The 26,711-nt window shown below is 39.7% G+C and overlaps 1 protein-coding gene across 1 annotated transcript in view; it reads left to right on the top strand.

The window, feature by feature from the left end:
• The window catches only part of LOC128684535 (zinc finger protein 236), a 164,861-nt gene that overhangs the window by 58,818 nt on the left and 79,332 nt on the right, over positions 1 to 26,711 (top strand). Inside the window, exons 14-17 of the mRNA XM_053770781.2 lie at positions 4,249 to 4,323; positions 12,025 to 12,160; positions 12,744 to 12,891; positions 15,362 to 15,500. Of these exons, the coding sequence (XP_053626756.1) occupies positions 4,249 to 4,323; positions 12,025 to 12,160; positions 12,744 to 12,891; positions 15,362 to 15,500 (498 nt within the window). The remainder of the gene's footprint in view (positions 1 to 4,248; positions 4,324 to 12,024; positions 12,161 to 12,743; positions 12,892 to 15,361; positions 15,501 to 26,711) is intronic.

The raw sequence follows: 26,711 nt of genomic DNA on the forward strand, positions 1-26,711 counted from the left end.
TTGCTACTCCTTCTTTAGCTCTAACTCTATTTGAAACCCCTGACCTAATCCCATTTATTCCTCTCCATTGAAACTCTCCCACCCCCTTCAGCTTTGTTTAACTTAAAGCCAGGACATCCAGTCTCTTCTCATTCATAACATCCACAATCATCTCTTTCTTATCATTTGCACAACATCCACGCACATTCAGACTTCCCACTTTGACAATTTTATATATATTTTATATATTTTTATATATATTTTATATATATATATATATATATATATATATATATATATATATATATATATATATATATATATATATATATATATATATATATATATATATATATACATATATGTATATATATACAGTGGACCCCCGGTTAACGATATTTTTTCACTCCAGAAGTATGTTCAGGTGCCAGTACTGACCGAATTTGTTCCCATAAGAAATATTGTGAAGTAGATTAGTCCATTTCAGACCCCCAAACATACACGTACAAACGCACTTACATAAATACACTTACATAATTGGTCACATTCGGAGGTAATCGTTATGCGGGGTTCCACTGTATATATGTATGTATATATATATATATATATATGTATGTATATATATATATATATATATATATATATATATATATATATATATATATATGTATATATATATATATGTATATATATATATATATATATATATATATATATATATATATATATATATATATATATATATATATATATATATATATATATATATATATATATATATACACACACACACACACAGTGGTTCCTCAACCAGCGATGGCATCGATTAACGATAAATCTGACTAGCGATACATTTTAACGCAAAAATTTTGCCTCAACTAGCGCTTAAAAACCCGACCAGCGCCATTCATTCCATACCATACGCGTCCACTTTGGCCTGAGTGCGCCTCACTTGTCCCTTGGTGCCAGTGTTTACAAGCCAGCCAGCCACCGTGGTCGCTTCCAAACATACAACAACTGGAACATTTCATATTATCACAGCCTTTGTAGTGATTGCACCTGCAAAATAAGTCACCATGGGCACCAAGAAAGCTTCTAGTGCCAACCCTATAGCAAAAAGGGTGAGAATTACTATGGAGATGAAGAAAGAGATCATTGCTAAGTATGAAAGTGGAGTGCGTGTCTCTGAGCTGGTCAGGTTGTATAATAAACCCCAATCAACCATCGCTACTATTGTGGGTAAGAAAACGACAATCAAGGAAGCTGTTCTTGCCAAAGGTGCAGCTGCTGCTGCACCACAGTCAGCTGTTGTTGTTGCTGCACTACCATCAGCTGTATTACTCGAAGATGTGGAGAGAGTGTTGTTGGTGTGGCTTAACGTGAAACAATTACCGAGAAACGATTAACCCCAGAGGGTCATGTTGTATAATAAACCCCAATCAACCATCGCTACTATTGTGGGTAAGAAAACGGCAATCAAGGAAGCTGTTCTTGCCAAAGGTGCAGCTGCTGCTGCACCACAGTCAGCTGTTGTTGTTGCTGCACCACCATCAGCTGTATTACTCGAAGATGTGGAGAGAGTGTTGTTGGTGTGGCTTAACGTGAAACAATTACCGAGAAACGATTTACCCCGGAGGGTTAGCCACCCAGGATAACCCAAGAAAGTCAGTGCATCATCGAGGACTGTCTAACTTATTTCCATTGGGTGTCCTTAATCTTGTCCCCCAGGATGCGACCCACAACAGTTGACTAACACCCAGGTGAACAGGAAAAAATGCCTGGAACTAGTGCTCATATTGGTGAGGTTAGTGGGGAGGATGTAGAAGAGTTGGTGGAGGAGGACAGTGATGAACTAACCACTGATGAGCTGCTAGAGCATCTTCAACAGTAAGAGGACACACCTGAGGAAACTGCTTTGGAGGAGGGGAGAGAGAAATTGAAGAAGTTGCCTACTTCAAAGATTAAGGAAATGTGTGCAATGTGGCTTAAAGTGCAAACCTTTTTTGATGAAAATCACCCTCACACAGCTATTGCAAGCTGTGCTGGTTACTATTACACTGACAATGTTGTGAAACACTTTAGGATAAAGGAACGAGAGGTACAGGCCTCTGTGGACAGATATGTTGTGCGACAGAAGTCCATTGACTCTGAAGCTGGTCCTAGTGGCATTAAAAGAACAAGGGAAGTAACCCCAGAAAAAGACTTGCTACCTCAATTGCTAATGGAAGGGGATTCCCCTTCTAAACACTAACAAGATCAACGGTCTCCCCTCCTCCCATCCCATCAATCATCACCAGATCTTCAATAAAGATAAGTGTCATGTAACTGTGCATGTCTTCTTCAGTTTGTGTGTATTAAAATTAATATTTCATGTGGTAAAAATTTTTTTTTTTCAATACTTTGGGGTGTCTTGCACAGATTAATTTGATTTCCGTTATTTCTTATGGGGAAAATTAACTTGACTAACGATTATTTTGATTAACGATGAGCTCTCAGGAACGGATTAATATCGCTGGTTGAGGGTCCACTGTATATATATATATATATATATATATATATATATATATATATATTTATATATATATATATATATATATATATATATATATATATACATGTATATATATATATATATATATATATATATATATATATATATATATATATATATATATATATATATATATATATATATATATATATATATATTTATATATATATATATATATATATATGCAAAACAACCACTCTGAAAGAATAGAGAAATGCCAAGCGCTTTCGTGACTACTCACATTATCAAGGAACTATGAAAGTGAAGCATCCAAGGAAGCTATATAAGGGCTCCGGCCAGCACCTCACTATCAGATCCCACAACGGTTAAACACGTGACGCGCGGCGAGTGTTTAACCGTTGTGGGATCTGATAGTGAGGTGCTGGCCGGACCCCTTATATAGCTTCCTTGGATGCTTCACTTTCATAGTTCCTTGATAATGTGAGTAGTCACGAAAGCGCTTGGAATTTCTCTATTCTTTCAGAGTGGTTGTTTTGCATATTTTGAAATCACCTGTTTACTGTGATCTTATTGCACATACATATATCTATACATACATATATACATACATATATATATATATATATACATATATATATATATATATATATATATAATATATATATATATATATATATATATATATATATATATATATATATATATATATATATATATATATATATATATATATATTTATTTATTTATTTATTTATTTATTTTCATATAGTCGGACTTGAGTCCTGGAAATGGGAAGTACAATGCCTGCACTTTAAAGGAGGGGTTTGGGATATTGGCAGTTTGGAGGGATATGTTGTATATCTTTATATGTGTATGCTTCTAGACTGTTGTATTCTGAGCACCTCTGCAAAAACAGTGATAATGTGCGAGTGTGGTGAAAGTGTTGAATGATGATGAAAGTATTTTCTTTTTGGGGATTTTCTTTCTTTTTTGGGTCACCCTGCCTCGGTGGGAGACGGCCGACTTGTTAAAAAAAAAAAAAAAAAAATAGGTATATAGATATATATAGGTATATAGATATTGGCAGTTTGGAGGGATATGTTGTGTATCTTTATACGTATATGCTTCTGAACTGTTGTATTCTGAGCACCTCTGCAAAAGCAGTGATAATGTGTGAGTGTGGTGAAAGTGTTGAATGATGAAAGTATTTTCTTTTTGGGGATTTTCTTTCTTTTTTGGGTCACCCTGCCTCGATGGGAGACGGCCGACTTGTTGAAAAAAAAAAAAAAAATATATTATATATATATATATATATATATATATATATATATATATATATATATATTATATATATATTTTTTTAATACATACATACATACACACATACATACATACATACATACATACATACATACATACATACATACATACATACATACATACCAACCCTGTTAATAATAACCACCTGCCAAGTCGCTGCACTTACACCATCAAGTGAGCTGTTGTTTAATACTCCAACAATTTTATATCATAGATTTATAAAATTTTACTCAAAATTCCATTTCACAAGTCCAGTGGGATCCCAGTACTAAAACTATGATTGTGTAGAAGCCACTTGTTCCCATACCTGGCTTAGGTCAGATGACCTTCCTTTGCATAAAAGCTTCAATCTCTTGTACAGTTTTTGGTTTTCTGAAAAAAACTTCACTGTACGGCTGGTATATACAGTTTTCATATAATCATCTTATTTCTTGCAGAAGGTTTCATTGTCTTCCAAACCAACAGTGAAATATAAACAAGAAAATCAAAAGCAGCAAGACTCAAAATCAAAGGTTTGTACTGTATGGTGTTTTCAAGCAGCCAAGTGCCACAAAGTTTAAAGTATTGCCAACTCTGTTTGAATGCTACTGTTGTATCAATCCTAGTGCATTCATCACAACATAAGCTTTATGTACATCTGTTACTGTCTTATCATCTCAAGTATTGTAGTTATTCAAACTAATAAATAGCTGGTAATATAGTGATTAACCCTTAAACAGTCCAAACGTACATATACGTTCTTACGCATAGTGCCCCAAACGTATGTATACGTTTTATTTTGCCTGCCTTCAAATTTGGCACGATTGGCCTGAGATGCCTTGTCAGCATAGAATGGGTCCTAACACTCAGTGTGCGTGGTTTAAAAAAAAATCTGGGACCACTTGGTACCTTGTGGGAGCGCCAGTTAAATTGAGCACCAGCTAGAGCAAACAGTGCGGCAAACACCAAGGATTCACTGATGTAATGTCATATTAACACTCCTCTTTTAAGAGGAAAGTGATGTTAACCCCAGGTTTAGGGTCTGTCTATCTCTATCTCTGTATCTCTGTCTACCTCTGTCTACCTCTGTCTACCTCTGTCTGTCTGTGTCTGTCTCTATCTGTCTCTGTCTCTATCTGTCTTTGTCTCTGTATCTCTTTCAATCTCTCTCTCTCTCTGTCTGTCTATCTCTGTGTCAGAGGTACACATAAATACAAGTATACATAGTGTAAATTACCTAGGATAATCCAAAAAATCCAGACAAAGTGCTATACTCTGCTTGAAGATGTGAGTAAACGTGATGACGATGCAGTCTTGTGGCTCTCTCTGAGACAGAGAGCTAGACGGATAGATAGATAGATACACAAATAACCCGCACATAAAAGAGAGAAGCTTACGACAACGTTTCGGTCCGACTTGAACCATTGACAAAGTCACACTTTATGTGCGGGTTATTTGTGTATCGTTCCAGTCACGGTATTGTGCCTTTTTGTTATTTATAGATAGATAGATAGGGAGCGTGACAGACAGACAAATAGACAGACAGACATGTTTGTGTACCAGCAAAAACAAAGTGAGGGCAATGCTCATCAAATATCACCTCTAATCTTTTCTTATCAGCTGCACCCTCCCCCACCCTGTGTATGCTCATCAAACGTCAGCTCTTATCAATTGTTATCTCATCTTATCATGTCACTGTCACTGGTGGACTTTGTTTTTCATGCTTCAAGGGAACTTATTATTATTATTCTCCTCCTCCTCCTCCTCCTCCTCCTCCTCCTTCTCCTCCTCCTCCTCCTCCTCCTCCTCCTCCTCCTAATCCTCCTAATCCTCCTAATCCTCCTAATCCTCCTCCTCCTCCTCCTCTTCCTCTTCCTCTTCCTCCTCTTCCTCCTCTTCGTCTTTCTCCTCCTCCTCCTCTTTGTCTTTCTCCTCCTCCTTCTCCTCCTCCTCTGCCTCATCGTCTTTCTCCTCCTCCTCTTCGTCTTTCTCCTCCTCCTCTTCGTCTTTCTCCTCCTCCTCTTCGTTTTTCTCCTCCTCCTCTTTGTCTTTCTCCTCCTCCTCTTTGTCTTTTTCCTCCTCCTCCTCTTCGTCTTTTTCCTCCTCCTCGTCTTTCTCCTCCTCCTCCTCTTTGTCTTTCTCCTCCTCCTCTTCGTCTTTCTCCTCCTCCTCTTCGTCTTCCTCCTCCTCTTCGTCTTTCTCCTCCTCCTCCTCTTCATCTTTCTCCTCCTCCTCCTCTTCGTCTTTCTCCTTCTCCTCCTCCTTCTCTTCATCTTTCTCCTTCTCTTCATCTTTCTCCTCCTCCTCCTCTTCGTCTTTCTCCTCCTCCTCCTCCTCCTCCTCCTCCTCCTCCTCCTCCTCCTCTTCGTCTTTCTCCTCCTCCTCTTCCTCCACTTCGTCTTTCTCCTCCTCCTCCTCCTCCTCTTCATCTTTCTCCTCCTCCTCCTCTTCGTCTTTCTCCTCCTCCTCTTTGTCTTTCTCCTCCTCCTCCTCCTCTTCGTCTTTCTCCTCCTCATCCTCTTCATCTTTCTCCTCCTCCTCTTTGTCTTTCTCCTCCTCCTCTTTGTCTTTCTCCTCCTCTCCTTCTCTTCCTCTTTCTCCTCCTCCTCCTCCTCCTCTTTCTCCTCCTCCTCTTCGTCTTTCTCCTCCTCCTCCTCCTCCTCTTCGTCTTTCTCCTCCTCCTCCTCCTCTTTGTCTTTCTCCTCCTCCTCCTCCTCCTCCTTCTCCTCTTCGCCTTTCTCCTGCTCCTCTTCGTCTTTCTCCTCCTCCTTCTCCTCCTCCTCCTCCTCCTCTTTGTCTTCCTCCTCCTCTTTGTCTTTCTCCTCCTCCTCCTCCTCTTCGTCTTCCTCCTCCTCTTCGTCTTTCTCCTCCTCCTCCTCTTCGTCTTTCTCCTCCTCTTCTTCGTCTTTCTAATCCTCCTCTTTGTCTTTCTCCTCCTCCTCTTTGTCTTTCTCCTCCTCCTCTTCGTCTTTCCTCCTCCTCCTCCTCTTCGTCTTCCTCCTCCTCTTCGTCTTTCTCCTCCTCCTCCTCCTCTTCGTCTTTCTCCTCCTCTTCTTCGTCTTTCTAATCCTCCTCTTTGTCTTTCTCCTCCTCCTCTTTGTCTTTCTCCTCCTCCTCTTCGTCTTTCTCCTCCTCCTCCTCCTCCTCTTCGTCTTTCTCCTCCTCCTCTTCGTCTTTCTCCTCCTCTTCGTCTTTCTCCTCCTCCTCTTAATCTTTCTCCTCCTCCTCTTTGTCTTTCTCCTCCTCCTCCTCTTTGTCTTTCTCCTCCTCCTCCTCGTCTCTCTCCTCGTCCTCTTCATCTTTCTCCTCCTCCTCCTTCTCCTCCTCATCTTTCTCCTCCTCCTCTTCGTCTTTCTCCTCCTCCTCTTCGTCTTTCTCCTCCTCTTCCTCCTCTTTGTCTTTCCCCTCCTCCTCCTCCTCTTCGTCTTTCTCCTCCTCCTCCTCTTCGTCTTTCTCCTCCTCCTCCTCTTCGTCTTTCTCCTCCTCCTCCTCTTCGTCTTTCTCCTCCTCCTCCTCTTCGTCTTTCTCCTCCTCCTCTTCGTCTTTCTCCTCCTCCTCCTCCCCCTCTTCGTCTTTCTCCTCCTCCTCCTCCTCCTCTTCGTCTTCCTCCTCCTCCTCTTCGTCTGCTCCTCCTCCTCCTCAACATTGCTGGGACACATAAATACATTGTATATATTCCAAGACAATAGTAAATGGCCAAGGCAGGTGTAAATGTCCACCTGTCAGTGTGTTTGTGACAATTTGACTACAATTTCAGTACCTAATACTAGTGTCAGAACAAAGATTGGTTATGAAATGACAAGAACTACTACAGATTGTAATTATCAGAACATAAAAATTATATAAAATAATATGAAAAATAGAAAAAAAAAAGGTATATCGGAAACACTTCTGCAAGCGGCAGGACTCAATGTTGCTGTCACATGAGCATCCAGTGCCAACTTCTCGGCCTCATATCTCGGTAAGTACTGACCCTAATTTTTTTTTTATTCTAAAATATGTAAAAAAATGTGTTCTTTTTTGTAATTTTTTTTTGTTTTATTTTCAAAATATTCTGGGCGCTGAGCGAGTGAACGTATATATACATTTGCACCATTTAAGGGTTAATTTTCTTTGTATTCCAAATTTTTAATCAGAATATGTGTATTATTATTATTATTAATAAGGTGGTAAAAAATTTAAGTCTCTTTTTATGCTTCGTGGTTCTTCTACACCTAAAAACAATCTTTCCAGAATCTGGTAATATAAATATACAGTAATCTCAAAATACAGTTGACCCTTCAGTAACATGATGGTTACAGTCCAGAAAACTGTGCATTACATTAAATAGTGTTGAGTGAACTGAAGAACATACAAGAAAAATAGGGTTTAGTTCCTGATGCCTCAAAAAAAGTCAGTTTTTTTTTTCCAGTTTTCAAAAATAATAAAAGTTTTCCTTCCCTTACATTGTAGATATCATTGCTTGTTGATCTGGAAATGTACAGAGGGAGTTGATGTGGCCATGTATAAATTTTTTTTTTCAACAAGTCGGCTGTCTCCCACCGAGGCAGGGTGACCCAAAAAGAGACAAAATCCCCAAAAAGAAAATACTTTCATCATCATTCAACACTTTCACCTCACTCACACATAATCACTGTTTTTTCAGAGGTGCTCAGAACACAACAGTTTAGAAGCATATACGTATAAAGATACACAACATATCCCTCCAAACTGCTAATATCCCAAAAATCCCTCCTTTAGAGTGCAGGCATTGTACTTCCCATTTCCAGGACTCAAGTCCAGCTATATAAAAATAACCGGTTTCCCTGAATCCCTTCACTAAATATTACCCTACTCACACTCCAACAGATCGTCAGGTCCCAAATACCATTCGTCTCCATTCACTCCTATCGAACACGCTCATGCACGCCTGCTGGAAGTCCAAGCCCCTCGCCCACAAAACCTCCCTTACCCCTTCCTTCCAACCATTTCGAGGACGACCCCTACCCCGCCTTCCTTCTCCTACAGATTTAAATGCTCTCCATGTCATTCTACTTTGATCCATTCTCTAAATGACCAAACCACCTCAACAACCCCTCTTCAGCCCTCTGACTAATACTTTTATTAACTCCACACCTTCTCCTAATTTCCACACTCCGAATTTTCTGCATAATATTTACACCACACATTGCCCTTAGACAGGACATCTCCACTGCCTCCAACCGCCTCCTCACTGCTGCATTCACAACCCCAGCTTCACACCCATATAAGAGTGTTGGTACTACTATACTTTCATACATTCCCTTCTTTGCCTCCATAGATAATGTTTTTTGACTCCACATATACCTCAATGCACCACTCACCTTTTTTCCTTTATCAATTCTATGATTAACCTCATCCTTCATAAATCCATCCGCCGACACGTCAACTCCCAATATCTGAAAACATTCACTTCTTCCATACTCCTCCTCCCCAATTTGATATCCAATTTTTCTTTATCTAAATCATTTGATACCCTCATCATCTTACTCTTTTCTATGTTCACTTTCAACTTTCTACCTTTACACACTTCCAAACTCATCCACTAACCTTTGCAATTTTTCTTTAGAATCTCCTATAAGCACAGTATCATCAGCAAAAAGTAACTGTGTCAATTCCCATTTTGTATTTGATTTCCCATAATTTAATCCCACCCCTCTCCCGAACACCCTAGCATTTACTTCTTTTACGACCCATTCTATAAATATATTAAACAATCATTGTGACATTACACATCCCTGTCTAAGACCTACTTTTACCAGGAAGTAGTCTCCCTCTCTTCTACACACCCTAACCTGAGCCTCACTATCCTCATAAAAACTCTTTACAGCATTTAGTAACTTACCACCTATTCCATATACTTGCAACATCTGTCACATTGCTCCCCTATCCACTCTATCATATGCCTTTTCTAAATCCATAAATGCAATAAAAACTTCCCTACCTTTATCTAAATACTGTTCACATATATGCTTCAATGTAAACACTTGATCTACACATCCCCTACCCACTCTGGAACCTCCTTGCTCATCTTCAATCCTGCATTCTGTCTTACCTCTAATTCTTTCATTAATAACCCTACCGTACACTTTTCCTGTTATACTCAATAAACTTATTCCTCTATAATTTTTACAGTCTCTTTTGTCTCCCTTCCCTTTATATAAAGGGACTATACATGCTCTCCACCAATCCCTAGGTACCTACCCCTCTTTCATACATTTGTTAAACAAAAGTACCAACCACTCCAACACTATATCCCCCCCTGCTTTTAACATTTCTGTCATGATCCCATCAGTTCCAGCTGCTTTACCCCATTTCATTCTCCGTAATGCCTCACGTACCTCCCCCACACTTACATTCTGCTTTTCTTCACTCCTAAAAGATGGTATACCTCCCTGGCCAGTGCATGAAATTACCGCCTCCCTTTCTTCCTCAACATTTAAAAGTTCCTCAAAATATTCTCGCCATCTACCTAATACCTCCCTCTCCCCATCTACTAACTCCCCTACTCTGTTTTTAACTGACAAATCCATACTTTCCCCAGGCTTTCTTAACTTGTTTAACTCGCTCCAAAATTTTTTCTTATTTTCATTAAAATTTCTTGACAGTGCCTCTCCCACTCTATCATCTGCTCTCCTTTTGCACTCTCTCACCACTCTCTTCACCTTTCTTTTACTCTCCATATACTCTGCTCTTCTTATAACACTTCTGCTTTGTAAAAACCTCTCATAAGCTAACTTTTTCTCTTTTATCACACCCTTTACTTCATCATTCCGCCAATCACTCCTCTTTCCTCCTGCCCCTACCCTCCTATAACCACAAACTTCTGCCCCAAATTCTAATACTGCATTTTTAAAACTCATCCAACCCTCTTCAACCCTCCCACTACTCATCTTTGCACTAGCCCACCTTTCTGCCAATAGTCGCTTTTATCTCACCCGAACTTCCTCCTCCCTTAGTTTATACACTTTCACTTCCCTCCTACTTGTTGTTACCACCTTCCTCTTGTCCCATCTACCTCTTACTCTAACTGTAGCTACAACTAAATAATGATCCGATATATCAGTTGCCCCTCTATAAACATGTACATCCTGGAGCCTACCCATTAACCTTTTATCCACCAATACATAATCTAACAAACTACTTTCATTACGTGCTGCATCATACCTTGTATATTTATTTATCCTCTTTTTCATAAAATATGTATTACTTATTACCAAATACCTGTTTAAATACCTGTATAAATATATTGTAAGCAGTGTCAGCTACCACCACCACCTGCCAACACTGGTAAAAGTTACTCACATTTCCTTACAAAACTGGACCAGTGATTGGTTTTGCTTGTTGATATGTTATTGTGTTTACATAAAGGATTGGTGAAGCCCTGTACAAATGTGTCAGACAGTATCAACAGCCACCACCATTACTTACCACCACTGCCATCATCTTTTAGTATCAGTAAAAAATAAGCCATATTTTCTTACTAAATTGTACTAGTGGTTGCAGTTGCTTGTTGATATACAAAGAGTGTGTGTGTACTCGCATAATTGTGGTTGTAGGGGTCGAGATTCAGCTCCTGGCTGTGTGTGTGTTGGTGTGAGTGTGTGTGGGTGTGAATTTATATGTATGTATGTATGGAGGGTTGCTGTGGCCCTGTACAATACTTGTATAGACTTGCAGCAAGCAGTCACAGCTACCACCATCATCACTTGCCAACATCAGTAACAATAAGCCACATTTCCTTACCAAACTGGACCAGACATATAGGAACTCACCACACCTATAACAAACAAACATACACTAAAGATGAATGTTTTTGAGAAATGAAGAAGCAACAAAAGTGTAGTAGTATTGTACAGTAATAAAATGGTGTGGGAGGTTGTTGTTATTGGTTATTCAGGCTACAACCCCAGAGCTATAGTGACCCTATAAACTCCAAGCTAAAGCTTTTCATGGTGGCTCTACAAGATCATCTCTTCATTTTCTTGTTTAATTACTTTTCACACCTTATCATCAGTAACCATTATTTTCAGCATCAAAGTGTAATTATGGATTGCTTGCTGTTATGCACCACTTTACAAGTATTTTTCCATAAATTTATCTCATGCTATACAGTTACCTCCCACGCTAATTGATAATAGGTCGCAAAATTTGTGTTATTCAGTAGTCCGCTATATAACTAAAATTATGAGTAATAAAAAAATTCATGTTAACAGAATACTGCATCAGGGATAAGTGACACTGCAGATACTCAAGCTCCAGAAAGTACGAGTGAAGGAGACATCTTGCAACAAGCTTTAAAGAATATCGGACTTACTCAGTCACGGGACCAAATACAACTTAACAGAGATGGTAACAGTCTGTGTTTTACTTTTATTGTGTATTTAGTAATGTATATATTTTTCATTTGCTTTGTTTGATTTACTGTGGAGAAATTTGTTTATATTGAATTATTAATGCATTATTGGTTTCTTAAATATGTTTTAAAAATTATGCAAATTGATGTAAGCCATGTCTCAACTTATAAAGTGACAAATAAGTAAAGCTTTAAATCTCTACTTCACAATAACATTTCAGACTTGAATTTAAAAGTTTATTGAAATTTCAAGGCTGTAATTTAAAAAAAAAATTGGCAATGTTGTATCTGTATGTTACTTGTTTAACCCTTAAATGGTCCAAACGTATATACGTATACGTTTTTTCAACATCTGAAAGTATGTAAAAAAATATAGATCTTCTTTTTTGTTTTACATTTGAAAACATGTAAAAAAAACTTTTATCTACAATTTTTTTTGTTATATTTGAAAATACGTAAAAAAAAGTAGATCTACTTTTGTAGCAATACGAATTTGAACGTCGATCTGTTTGGACCGTTTAAGGGTTAACAAATAATAGACCTGAAGAGGGGAGGATCAATAAATGGCTTGTGTGTTAGGTGTTAAGCTGAAGATTAAGACTGAAGATGAAGTGCAGCTAGATGATAGTTGGCCTGTGGATGGACAGATTGATGCAACTCGGTTTGGTGAATGTAAGAAGGTGCGGGTCATGACACTTATTGACCGTAATGATGAAAGTGGCATGAAGTAAGTTTATCATTGATTTGCTCTTTTTTTCATCATAAAGTAGTTCTTGGCTTAGATAAAAGATTAACAGCATTTCCATTTTCCAAGTTTTGTTTTCATGAACTCTTCTGATAACTTTTTTCTGTAGCTGTCAAATGCATTTAAAATATTCAATTGTAGTCCTTTTGCTCACTTACAAAAAATTCTATAACTTTTCCATTTAGAGTGATAGCTGCATTCATACACCTACGTGTGTTATTATTCGTGAAACAAGATTTTTATAGCCCATGTATAGTTTGTCATTGTCTTGTTATTATCAAGTTTTGAATTTAGCAATTTCTACAGAATTTGAATTTTTAATGCATCCTTGAAAATGTTTCTTAAGACAGCCTAAATTCATAATATTTTTTATCAGACATGTTCAGGTTTTATACATGTGATGCAACTAGTTAGCAAATACACTGTATGCTAATGTAACGGATTTTTTTTTTTTTTTTTTTTTTTTTTTTTCAAAAAATTTTTATTCAGTAATGTTTCATTACAAATTTAACCAATATAAATACTGAGAGATTGTTATAATAACCACCAAGATGACTCCTGAATAAATACAATCTGCATGGAAAGTTATGACTGGCTGAAGGACAGACTTTTCGTCGTTGGAAAATATGGCAGCAGATGGTTGAAGTCTGAACCTCCTAGAAGTCTTGGGTAACTCTTGTACTCCTATTGCTAGTGGGGCCATGCAGCTTCAAGAGTGGGCTCATTTACCATTGCTTCAGACTCTACACTATATTTATTGAAGTTCAAATGATGTCATGTTAGATGAATAATAATGATAGAAGAGGATAGTAGTTTGTTGTTTTGCTCTGCTTCATGGCTGCTCCACCTCTGGAGCAGCCATGAAGCAGAGAACAAAACACTATCCTCTTCTAACATTATTATCCATCACGTATGCTTTCATCTGGGCTGCACTGAACATAATGCAGAGATCAGCCCAAAGATAGGTGAGCCCACTCAGGAGGCTGCAATTAGTATATGAAAGGCCAGACTTCAACCATCTATTACGCATATCATAGATCAAATGTTTGTCTTGTAGCCTGCATCATAATGCTCTGCACAGACTACATATAATGAGCTCCACTTATCAACCAAGATTTATTCCATAGAAAATGGTTGTTAAGTGAACTCTATTTTACTAATTATATATGGAGTCCAGAAAAAATTCCAGTAAACCTTTCCTTTTCTATTTTTAATGAAATATGGTATCAGCACCCTTTAACCCTTTGAGGGTCGAGAGGCCCTCTCCCAAACTCGTTCTCAGGGTCGAAAAAATTTTGAAAAATAAACAAAATTTTCCCATGAAATGATAGAGAATCTTTTTCCGATCATAATGACACCAAAAGTGTGAAATTTGATGGAAAACTTACAGAATTATGCTCGCGAAATTAGCAGTCTTGAAGTGGGCGATTTTGCCCACTTTGAGCCCTATTTTCGACCATTTCCAATGTTGCAGTTGACTAAAATCATAGCTGTTTCCCCAGAACTCCATTTGTTCTATCGACTGAGTACAAGAATCCACCCATTTACCGATTTCAACTACCCAGTAAAGTGGTCAGAAATTGGCAATTTGGGCAATTTCACACAAATTTCAAAAGATGCCAATTTCGAAATAGGGTCCAGAATAAACAAGACAGACATTCCTGGCACTAACATAACATTTTATCTGTTCATTAGTCACGTCTCTAGGTCCCTCTTACATTACTTTTGTTTTCCATTTTGAATTTTTATTCTCACAGAAAATAGAAGGTTTTCTGTTATGTATACTACTGCATCATTGTAAAAATGGTATAAATGATATCAGTGCACTTGTGAAAGAATATTAGACTCGCGAGTTGACGTGTATTGGATGCATGGCTTGATATGTTTGCTCTTGAACATCGACAAAATTCGATCATTTTCACTATGAGCTCAATTTCAAGGTACCTGTCATCATGAAACCAATATATCTTCCATTCTATCAAATGAGACCAAGGAAACGAGAATACAACCATAAATACCATACGAAAATACACTAGAAAGTCGCTGTTTGAAACCAAAAACACAGTCAAAGTTTTTTTTTCTCATGCACAGCGTGCTTCAGGATTTTTTTTATACAGTGCACACTGATCACACAGACCCATTTTTTCATATGTAGGCCTGTCAGCTTTCTTCCACCAGATTTGAAGGCGCTACAATTTAGGCGTACAAGTACGTGACCGACCCTGGCTGCAATGATGTACTTGTACATGACCGACCCCTCAAAGGGTTAAACATAGAATGAATATGAAAAAGTTGTACTATCATAGTGCAGATGATCATTCAGTAAATATGCTCTCTAAAGTTTCCTTAGTTGCTAAGAAAAACTAACCTAAGGGAATGGACACTAAGCTGGAACATACTGTAGCATTAACATTGTGGGACAATATGACTGAGGCTTTCTCTAATCTTGCAGGAGATACACAGTCTTTGTAAAGCTGGTTGGTGATGTGAGGTGGCACATATGTATGCATAAAGATTGCACAAAAGAATTCAAAAAGCCTAACGATTTGGTTCGACATATGAGAATTCATACAAATGATAAACCATTCAAGGTAAGCTGGATAATTTGGATATTAAGAAATAGTCTGTTGTTAATTTTATTTTGTTATCTCCTGTATTGTTATATCTTGTAGTGGCAAAGTGGCCTATGCTAAATTCTTAATAGTATCCCCCAGATCTGTCCTGGATATTTTTTGTTACATTACGAAGCTACGCACTTACAACATTGGCATTTTGGAACAGATTAATTACTTACGAACAATAACTCTCTCTTCCAACATCGTGGCAGTTACCCACCGAGGCTGGGTGACCCAAAAACGTTTCTTTTTCATCATCATTTGCACTTATCACAGTCTTGCCAGAGGAGCGAAGCTGTGACAGTTCAGATGACCCTCCAAACAGCAAATATCCCCACCCTCCTCTAGAGTTCAGGCTCTGTACTTCCCACCTCCAGGATTCAAGTCCAGCTAACCAGTTTCCTTGAATCTCTTCACAACATATTACCCTGCTTACACCCCAACAGCTCTTCAGGTCTCAGAAGCCATTAGTCTCTATTCACTCCTGTCTATCTCATACATGCCTGCTGTATGTCCTAGCTCCTTGTACACAAAACCTCTTTAAGCCCCCTCTGTCACCCTGCCTCAGTAGTAGATGGCCGTTGTATTAAAGAAAAATCTTTTTTTAGTTTTCTACAAAATCCACTAACTTTATGTTCATTGTATGGAAAACTTGTATTTGTTTTGGTGAAGATTGCTCAAGAACTAAAGATTTAGTATTTACATTATGTTAATATATCAGTTGGTTGGTGCAATTATTTAATAAATGTATGGAAGAGGGTAAGGTACCTAGGGATTGGCAGAGAGCATGCATAGTTCCTTTGTATAAAGGCAAAGGGGACAAAAGAGAGTGCAAAAATTATAGGGGGATAAGTCTGTTGAGTATACCTGGCAAAGTGTATGGTAGAGTTATTATTGAAAGAATTAAGAGTAAGACGGAGAATAGGATAGCAGATGAACAAGGAGGCTTTAGGAAAGGTAGGGGGTGTGTGGACCAGGTGTTTACAGTGAAACATATAAGTGAACAGTATTTAGATAAGGCTAAAGAGGTCTTTGTGGCATTCATGGATTTGGAAAAGGCGTATGACAGGGTGGATAGGGGCGTATGACAGGGTGGATAGGGGCGTATGACAGGGTGGATAGGGGGGCAATGTGGCAGATGTTGCAGGTGTATGGTATAGGAGGTAGGTTACTGAAAGCAGTGAAGAGTTTTTACGAGGATAGTGAGGCTCAAGTTAGAGTATGTAGGAAAGAGGGAAATTATTTCCCAGTAAAAGTAGGCCTTAGACAAGGATGTGTGATGTCATCGTGGTTGTTTAATATATTTGTAGATGGGGTTGTAAGAGAAGTAAATGCGAGGGTCTTGGCAAGAGGCGTGGAGTTAAAAGATAAAGAATCACACATAAAGTGGGAGTTGTCACAGTTGCTCTTTGCTGATGACACTGTGCTCTTGGGAGATTCTGAAGAGAAGTTGCAGAGATTGGTGGATGAATTTGGTAGGGTATGTAAAAGAAGAAAATTAAAAGTGAATACAGGAAAGAGTAAGGTTATGAGGATAACAAAAAGATTAGGTGACGAAAGATTGGATATCAGATTGGAGGGAGAGAGTATGGAGGAGGTGAATGAATTCAGATATTTGGGAGTTGACGTGTCAGCGGATGGGTCTATGAAAGATGAGGTGAATCATAGAATTGATTAGGGGAAAAGGGTGAGTGGTGCACTTAGGAGTATGTGGAGACAAAGAACTTTGTCCTTGGAGGCAAAGAGGGGAATGTATGAGAGTATAGTTTTACCAACGCTCTTATATGGGTGTGAAGCATGGGTGATGAATGTTGCAGCGAGGAGAAGGCTGGAGGCAATGGAGATGTCATGTCTGAGGGCAATGTGTGGTGTGAATATAATGCAGAGAATTCGTAGTTTGGAAGTTAGGAGGAGGTGCGGGATTACCAAAACTGTTGTCCAGAGGGCTGAGGAAGGGTTGTTGAGGTAGTTTGGACATGTAGAGAGAATGGAGCGAAACAGAGTGACTTCAAGAGTGTATCAGTCTGTAGTGGAACGAAGGCGGGGTTGGGGTCGGCCTAGGAAAGGTTGGAGGGAGGGGGTAATGGAGGTTTTGTGTGCGAGGGGCTTGGACTTCCAGCAGGCATGCGTGAGCGTGTTTGATAGGAGTGAATGGAGACAAATGGTTTTTAATACTTGACGTGCTGTTGGAGTGTGAGCAAAGTAACATTTATGAAGGGGTTCAGGGAAACCGGCAGGCTGGACTTGAGTCCTGGAGATGGGAAGTACAGTGCCTGCACTCTGAAGGAGGGGTGTTAATGTTGCAGTTTAAAAACTGTAGTGTAAAGCACCCTTCTGGCAAGACAGTGATGGAGTGAATGATGGTGAAAGCTTTTCTTTTTCGGGCCACCCTGCCTGGGTGGGAATCGGCCAGTGTGATAATAAAAAATAATAATAATAATATATCAGTGGCTGGTGGTGAGGGAGGATGGGTAGAGGTTGACATGGCAGGGAGGTGGGTGGTTTGACTGTGAGCTGGGAGGGAGGACCTTGATCAGTTAGGGGCCCTTGTGTATTAGTGATTTTTGTAATGAGACCTATGCCTGTGACTTTGAAAATATTATGAATATATTTTATATACAGGTCTCCCTCAACATTCGCGAGATTTAGGGGATCAAGAGCCTCGCGAATGTTGAAAAATCGTGAATGTTTGGTGCCCCAATATATTGTAGGGAAATATAATAAAATACTGCTTCCTTAACTTGTTGAACCATGAACAATCATAAAATACATGAAAACGTCATAAATTGTACTAAATACATACATGTTATGGTTTAATAACATGTATGTTATTAAATACCACTGCCTCCACCACTGCCTCTACCAATGCCTCCACCAATGCCTCCACCAATGCCTCCACCAATGCCTCCACCACTTCCTCAACCACTGCGAGTCCCTACTACCCTCCCTCCGACCCCCGCAACTGGCAGCCAGCCCTCCCACCACTCAGTGTGGTGAGTGTTTTGTTTGTTCATTATTTGCTGTTAAACTACAGTATAAATAATGTAAAACCATTCATAACTGCATATTGGAATGGCTATTCGGACAGGTATTGGACGGTGACATCATGTGTTTACTCTTGAACACAGCAAAGAATCAAACATTTCTGCTACTGCTAATAATAACAATAGTAATAATAATAATAATAATAATAATAATAATAATAAATACATGTTTGTACTATAGAACTGAAGAAGGAAATTGTACAAAAATACGAGGGAGTGGTTGACACATGGTCAGTGTGGCTTTGTTTATGCTGGAGTGAGCATTAATCTCTGTGCTCTTCCAAACATTTCACAATAATTCACTGTGTTTGGTGCTTGTAGATTGAGTGCGACTGGAGTGGTAGAGGCAGTGGTTGAGGAAGCGGTTGAGGCAGCAGTTGAGGCAGTGGGTGAGGCAGTGGGTGAGGCAGCGGTTGAGGCAATGGTAGAGGCAGCGGTTTAGGCAGTGGTAGAGGCAGCGGTTTAGGCAGCGGTTGAGGCAATGGTAGAGGCAGCAGTTGAGGCAGTGGTATTTAATAACATACATGTTATAAATAATAATAGTACATATTATTAATAATGTATTATTATTATTATTAATAACATGTATGTTATTAAATACCACTGCCTCACCCACTGCCTCAACCACTGCCTCACCCACTGCCTCACCCACTGCCTCACCCACTGCCTCACCCACTGCTTCACCCACTGCCTCAACCACTGCCTCAACTGCTGCCTCTACCATTGCCTCAACCGCTGCCTCAACCGCTGCCTCAACCGCTGCCTCAACCGCTGCCTCAATTGCTGCCTCAACTGCTTCCTCAACTACTGCCTCAACCGCTTCCTCAACCACTGCCTCTACCACTCCAGTTGCACTCAATCTACAAGCACCAAACACAGTGAATTATTGTGAAATGTTTGGAAGAGCACGGAGACTAATGCTCAATCCAGCATAAACAAAGCCACACTGACGATGTGTCAACCACTCCCTCGTATTTTTGTACAATTTCCTTCTTCAATTCTATCGTATTTATTATTATTATATTATTATTATTATTATTATTATTATTATTATTATTATTATTATTATTATTATTATTATTATTACTATTGTTATTATTAGCAGTAGCAGAAATGTTTGATTCTTTGCTGTGTTCAAGAGTAAATACATGATGTCACCGTCCAATACCTGTCTGAATGGCCATTCCAATATGCAGTTATAAATGGGTTTACATTACAGTGGACCCTTAGCTAATGATGGCATCAGCTTACGTTAAATCCGGCCAACGATACATTTTAACGCCAAAATTTTGCCTTAGCTAACACTAAAAAACTCGCCCAACGCGATTCGTTAGAGACGCTTCCACTTGTGGCCTGAGCCCGCCTCAGTTGTCCTGTGGGGTGCCAGTGTTTGCAAGCCAGCGAGTGCAGTCGCATCCACGCATACAATTGGAACATTTCATATTATCAGAGTGGTTTTAGTGATTGTACCTACAAAATAAGTCACCATGGGCCCCAAGAAAGCTTCTAGTGCCAACCCTGCAGGAAAAAGGGTGAGAATTACTATGGATATGAAGAAAGAGATAATTGCTAAGTACGAAAGTGGAGTGCGTGTCTCGGAGCTGGCCAAGTTGTATACCAAACCCTAATCAACCATCACTACTATTGTGGCCAAGAAAACGGCAGTCAAGGAAGCTGTTCTTGCAAAAGGTGCAACTTTGCTGTCGAATAAGAGATCGCAAGTGATAGAAGATGTTGAGAGACTGTTATTGGTGTGGATAAACAAAAAACAGATAGCAGGAGATAGCATCTCTCAATCGATCACATGTGAAAAGGCTAGGAAGTTGCATGACGATTTAATTAGAAAAATGCCTGCAACTAGTGGTGATATGAGTGAATTTAAGGCCAGCAAAGGTTGGTTTGAGAGATTTAAGATTTGTAGTGGCATACATTGTGTGATAAGGCATGGTGAGGCTGCCAGTTCGGACCAAAAAGTGGCTGAAAAATATGTGCAGGAATTCAAGGATTACATACAGTGAAGAATTGAAACCTGAACAAGTGTTTAATTGTGACGAAGCAGGCCTGTTTTGGAAGAAAATGCCAAACAGGACCTACATTGCTCAGGAGAAAAAGGCACTCCCAGGACATAAGCCTATGAAAGACAGGCTTACTCTCTTGATGTGTGCTAATGCTAGTGGTGATTGCAAAGTGAAGCCTTTATTGGTGTATCACTCTGAAACTCCCAGAGTGTTCAGGAGAAACAATGTCCTCAAGACTAATTTGTGCATGATGGGTCACTAGAGACCTTTTCTATGACTAGTTACACCATGCATTTGCCCCCAATGTGAAACATTACCTCCTGGAAAATAAATTAGACCTTAAGTGCCTCTTGGTATTAGACAATGCTCCTGGTCATCCTTCAGACTTGGCAGAGCGACTTTCTGGGGACATGAGCTTCATTAAGGTCAAGTTTTTGCCTCCTAATACCACTCCTCTCCTGCAGCCCATGGACCAGCAGGTCATTTCAAACTTCAAAAAACTCTACACAAAAGCTATGTTTCAAAAGTGCTTTGTAGTGACCACAGAAGCTCGATTGACTCTAAGAGAGTTTTGGAGAGATCGCCTTAGCATCCTCAATTGTGTAAACATTATAGGTAAGGCTTGGGAGGAAGTGACTAAGAGGACCTTGAACTCTGCTTGGAAGAAACTGTGGCCAGAATGTGTAGACAAAAGGGATTTTGAAGGATTTGAGGCTAACCCTGAGAAGTGTATGCCAGTTGTGGAATCAATTTTGGCATGGGGAAGTCCTTGGGGTTGGAGGTTAGTGGGGAGGATGTGGAAGAGTTGGTGGAGGAGGACAATGAAGAACTAACCACTGATGAGCTGCAAGATCATCTTCAACAGCAAGAGGCCAGACCTGAGGAAACTGCTTCGGTGGAGGGGATAGAGAAATTGAAGAAGTTGCCTACCTCAAAGATTAAGGAAATGTGTGCAAAGTGGCTTAAAGTGCAAACCTTTTTTGATGAAAATCACCCTCACACAGCTATTGCAAGCCTTGCTGGTGACTATTACAATGATAATGTTGTGAACCACTTTAGGAAAGTCATAAAGGAACGGGAGGTACAGGCCTCTATGGACAGATATGTTCTGCGACAGAGGTCCAGTGACTCTCAAGCTGGTCCTAGTGGCATTAAAAGAAGAAGGGAAGTAACCCCAGAAAAGGACTTGATACCTCAAGTCCTAATGGAAGGGGATTCCCCTTCTAAACATTAACAACATCCACACTCTCCCCTCCTCCCATCCCATCAATCATTACCAGATCTTCAATAAAGGTAAGTGTCAGTTTGTGTGTATTAAAATTAATATTTCATGTATTAAAAATTTTTTTTTTTTTCGTATTTTGGGGTGTCTTGCACGGATTAATTTGATTTCCATTATTTCTTATGGGGAAAATTAATTTGGCTAACAATAATTTCAGCCAACGATGAGCTTTCAGGAACGGATTAATATCGTTAGCTGAGGGTCCACTGTATTTATACTGTAGTTTAATAGCAAATAATGAACAAACAAAACACTCACCACACTGGTGGGAGGGCTGGCTGCCAGTTGCGGGGGTCGGATAGGGGGTAGTAGGGACTCACAGGTGGCGGGAAACTTAAATATGATTTGGCGGCTGGGAATTTGGAGGCTGGGAATTTGGCAGTTGGGAATTCGCGAATGTGTGAAGCCTGTGAAAGTTGAAAACGTGAATGTTGAGGGAGACCTGTATAATTTTATAAACACACTGTCCATCTCCCACTGAGGTAGAGTGACCTGAAAAGGGAACACTCACCATCATTTACTCCATACACAAATAAACCACACATAGGAGAGAGGAGCTTATGACGGTAGTTCCAGTCATGGTATTGTGCCTTTTTGTTCTTTATTTACTCCATCACTGTTTTGTCAGAGACGAGTTAATATCATAATTCAGATGCCCCTCCAGACTGCAGATATTCCCTTCCCTCCTTCATTATGATGATTTCAGTAATATTATAATAACTTTGTCGTAACGGCATGTGTGAGCATATTAGGAGTTAGTGGAGGCAAATGGTTTTTATGATTTGACATGCTGACTTGTTGAAAAAAAAAAAAAAAAATATATATTTTTTTTTTTTTTTTTTTTCAACAAGTCGGCCGTCTCCCACCGAGGCAGGGTGACCCAAAAAAGAAAGAAAATCCCCAAAAAGAAAATACTTTCATCATCATTCAACACTTTCACCACACTCGCACATTATCACTGTTTTTGCAGAGGTGCTCAGAATACAACAGTCTAGAAGCATAAACATATAAAGATACACAACATATCCCTCCAAACTGCCAATATCCCAAACCCCTCCTTTAAAGTGCAGGCATTGTACTTCCCATTTCCAGGACTCAAGTCCGACTATATGAAAATAACCGGTTTCCCTGAATTTTTTTTTTTTTTTTTTTCAACAAGTCGGCCGTCTCCCACCGAGGCAGGGTGACCCAAAAAAGAAAGAAAATCCCCAAAAAGAAAATACTTTCATCATCATTCAACACTTTCACCACACTCGCACATTATCACTGTTTTTGCAGAGGTGCTCAGAATACAACAGTCTAGAAGCATAAACATATAAAGATACACAACATATCCCTCCAAACTGCCAATATCCCAAACCCCTCCTTTAAAGTGAATCCCTTCACTAAATATTACCCTACTCACACTCCAACATATCGTCAGGTCCCAAGTATCATTCGTCTCCATTCACTCCTATCTAACACGCTCATGCACGCTTGCTGGAAGTCCAAGCCCCTCGCCCACAAAAACCTCCTTTACCACCTCTTTCCAACCCTTTCGAGGACGACCCCTACCCCTCTTTCCTTCCCCTATAGATTTATATGCTTTCCATGTCATTCTACTTTGATCCATTCTCTCTAAATGACCAAACCACCTCAACAACCCCTCTTCTGCCCTCTGACTAATGCTTTTATTAACTCCACACCTCCTAATTTCCACACTCCGAATTTTCTGCATAATATTTACACCACACATTGCCCTTAGACATGACATCTCCACTGCCTCCAACCGTCTCCTCGCTGCTGCATTTACCACCCAAGCTTCACATCTATATAAGAGTGTTGGTCCTACTATACTTTCATACATTCCCTTCTTTGCCTCCATAGATAACGTTTTTTGACTCTACATATACCTCAACGCACCACTCACCTTTTTTCCCTCATCAATTCTATGATTAACCTCATCCTTCATAAATCCATCCGCCGACACGTCAACTCCCAAGTATCTGAAAACATTCACTTCTTCCATACTCCTCCTCCCCAATTTGATATCCAATTTTTCTTTATCTAAATCATTTGATACCCTCATCACCTTACTCTTTCCTATGTTCACTTTCAACTTTCTACCTTTACACACATTCTCAAACTCATCCACTAACCTTCGCAATTTTTCTTTAGAATCTCCCATAAGCACAGTATCATCAGCAAAAAGTAACTGTGTCAATTCCCATTTTGAATTTGATTCCCCATAATTTAATCCCACCCCTCTCCCAAACACCCTAGCATTTACTTCTTTTACAACCCCATCTATAAATATATTAAACAACCATGGTGACATTACACATCCCTGTCTAAGACCTACTTTTACCGGGAAGTATTCTCCCTCTCTTCTACACACCCTAACCTGAGCCTCACTATCCTCATAAAAGCTCTTTACAGCATTTAGTAACTTACCACCTATTCCATATACAGTGGACACTCAACCAGCGATATTAATCCGTTCCTGAGAGCTCATCGTTAGTCAAAATAATCGTTAGTCAAGTTAATTTTCCCCATAAGAAATAATGGAAATCAAATTAATCCATGCAAGACACCCAAAAGTATTGAAAAAAAAAATGTTTACCACATGAAATATTAATTTTAATACACACAAACTGAAGATTACATGCACAGTTACATGACACTTACCTTTATTGAAGATCTGGTGATGATTGATGGGATGGGAGGAGGGGAGAGCGTTATCTTCTTACTGTTTAGAAGGGATATCCCCTTCCATTAGCACTTGAGGCAGCAAGTCTTTTTCTGGGGTTACTTCCCTTGTTCTTTTAATGCCATTAGGACCAGCTTGAGAGTCACTGGACTTCTGTCGCACAACATATCTGTCCATAGAGGCCTGTACCTCTCGTTCCTTTATGACTTTCCTAAAGTGGTTCACAACATTGTCAGTGTACAGGTTGCCAATACGGCTTGCAGTAGCTGTGTTAGGGTGATTATCATCCATAAAGCTTTGCCCTTTAAACCACATTGCACAGATTTCCTTAATCTTAGAAGTAGGCAACTTCTTCAATTTCTCTCTCCCCTCCTCTGAAGCAGTTTCCTCAGGTCTGCCCTCTTGCTGTTCAAGATGATCTAGCAGCTCATCAGTGGTTAGTTCTTCACTGTCCTCCACCACCAACTCTTCCACATCCTCCCCACTAACCTCCAACCCCAAGGACTTCCCCAATGCCACAATGGATTCCTCAACTGGCATAGGATTCTCAGGGTTAGCCTCAAACCCTTCCAAATCCCATTTGTCTACACATTCTGGCCACAGTTTTTTCCAAGCAGAGTTCAATGTCCTCTTAGTCACTTCCTCCCAAGCCTTACCTATATTGTTTACACAATTGACGATGGTAAAATGATCTTTCCAAAACTCTCTTAGAGTCAGTTGAGTTTCTGAGGTCACTACAAAGCACCTTTCAAACATAGCTTTTGTGTACAGTTTCTTGAAGTTGGAAATAACCTGCTGGTCCATGGGCTGCAGGAGAGGAGTGGTATTAGGAGGCAAAAACTTGACCTTAATGAAGCTCATGTCCCCACAAAGTCGCTCTGCCAAGTCTGTAGGATGACCAGGGACATTGTCTAACACCAGGAGGCACTTAAGGTCTAATTTCTTTTCAATTAGGTAATTTTTCACATCGGGGGCAAATGCATGGTGTAACCAGTCATAGAAAAAGTTCCTAGTGACCCATGTCTTACTGTTTGCCCTCCACAGCACACACAAATTAGCCTTGAGGACATTGTTTTTCCTGAACACTCTGGGGGTTTCAGAGTGATACACCAATAAAGGCTTCACTTTGCAATCACCACTAGCATTGGCACACATCAACAAAGTAAGCCTGTCTTTCATAGGCTTATGTCCTGGAAGTGCCTTTTCCTCCTAAGTAATGTATGTCCTGCTTGGCATTTTCTTCCAAAACAGGCCTGTTTCGTCACAATTAAACACTTGTTCAGGTTTCAGTCCTTCACTGTCTATGTACTCCTTGAAGTCCTGCACATATTTTTCAGCTGCTTTGTGGTCCGAACTGGCAGCCTCACCATGCCTTATCACACTATGAATGCCACTACGCTTCTTAAATCTCTCAAACCAACCTTTGCTGGCCTTAAATTCACTCACATCACTAGTTGCTGGCATTTTTTTAATTAAATCGTCATGCAACTTCCTAGCCTTTTCACATATGATCGCTTGAGAGATGCTGTCTCCTGCTATCTGTTTCTCGTTTATCCACACCAATAAAAGTCTCTCAACATCTTCTATCACTTGCGATCTCAGTTTTGAAAACATAGTTGCACCTTTGGCAAGAACAGCTTCCTTGATTGCCGTTTTCTTGCCCCCAATAGTAGCGATGGTTGATTGGGGTTTATTATACAGCCTGACCAGCTCAGAGATACGCACTCCACTTTCATATTTATCAATGATCTCTTTCTTCATCTCCATAGTAATTCTCACCCTTTTTTCTGTAGGGTTGGCACTAGAAGCTTTCTTGGGGCCCATGGTGACTTATTTTGCAGGTGCAATCACTAAAAAGGCTGTGATAATATGAAATGTTCCAGTTGTATGTTTGGAAGCGACCGCGGTGGCTGGCTGGCTTGTAAACACTGGCACCAAAGGGACAAGTGAGGTGCGCTCAGGCCAAAGTGGACGCGTATGGTACGGAACGAAAAGCGCTGGTCGGGTTTTTAAGCGCTAGTCGAGGCAAAATTTTTGCGTTTAAATGAATCGCTAGTCAGATTTATCGTTAATCGATGCCATCGCTGGTTGAGGGTCCACTGTACTTGCAACATCTGCCACATTGCTCCTCTATCCACTCTATCATATGCCTTT

Source organism: Cherax quadricarinatus, chromosome 4 (genome assembly GCF_038502225.1).
Source record: "Cherax quadricarinatus isolate ZL_2023a chromosome 4, ASM3850222v1, whole genome shotgun sequence".
NCBI lineage: Eukaryota > Metazoa > Arthropoda > Malacostraca > Decapoda > Parastacidae > Cherax > Cherax quadricarinatus.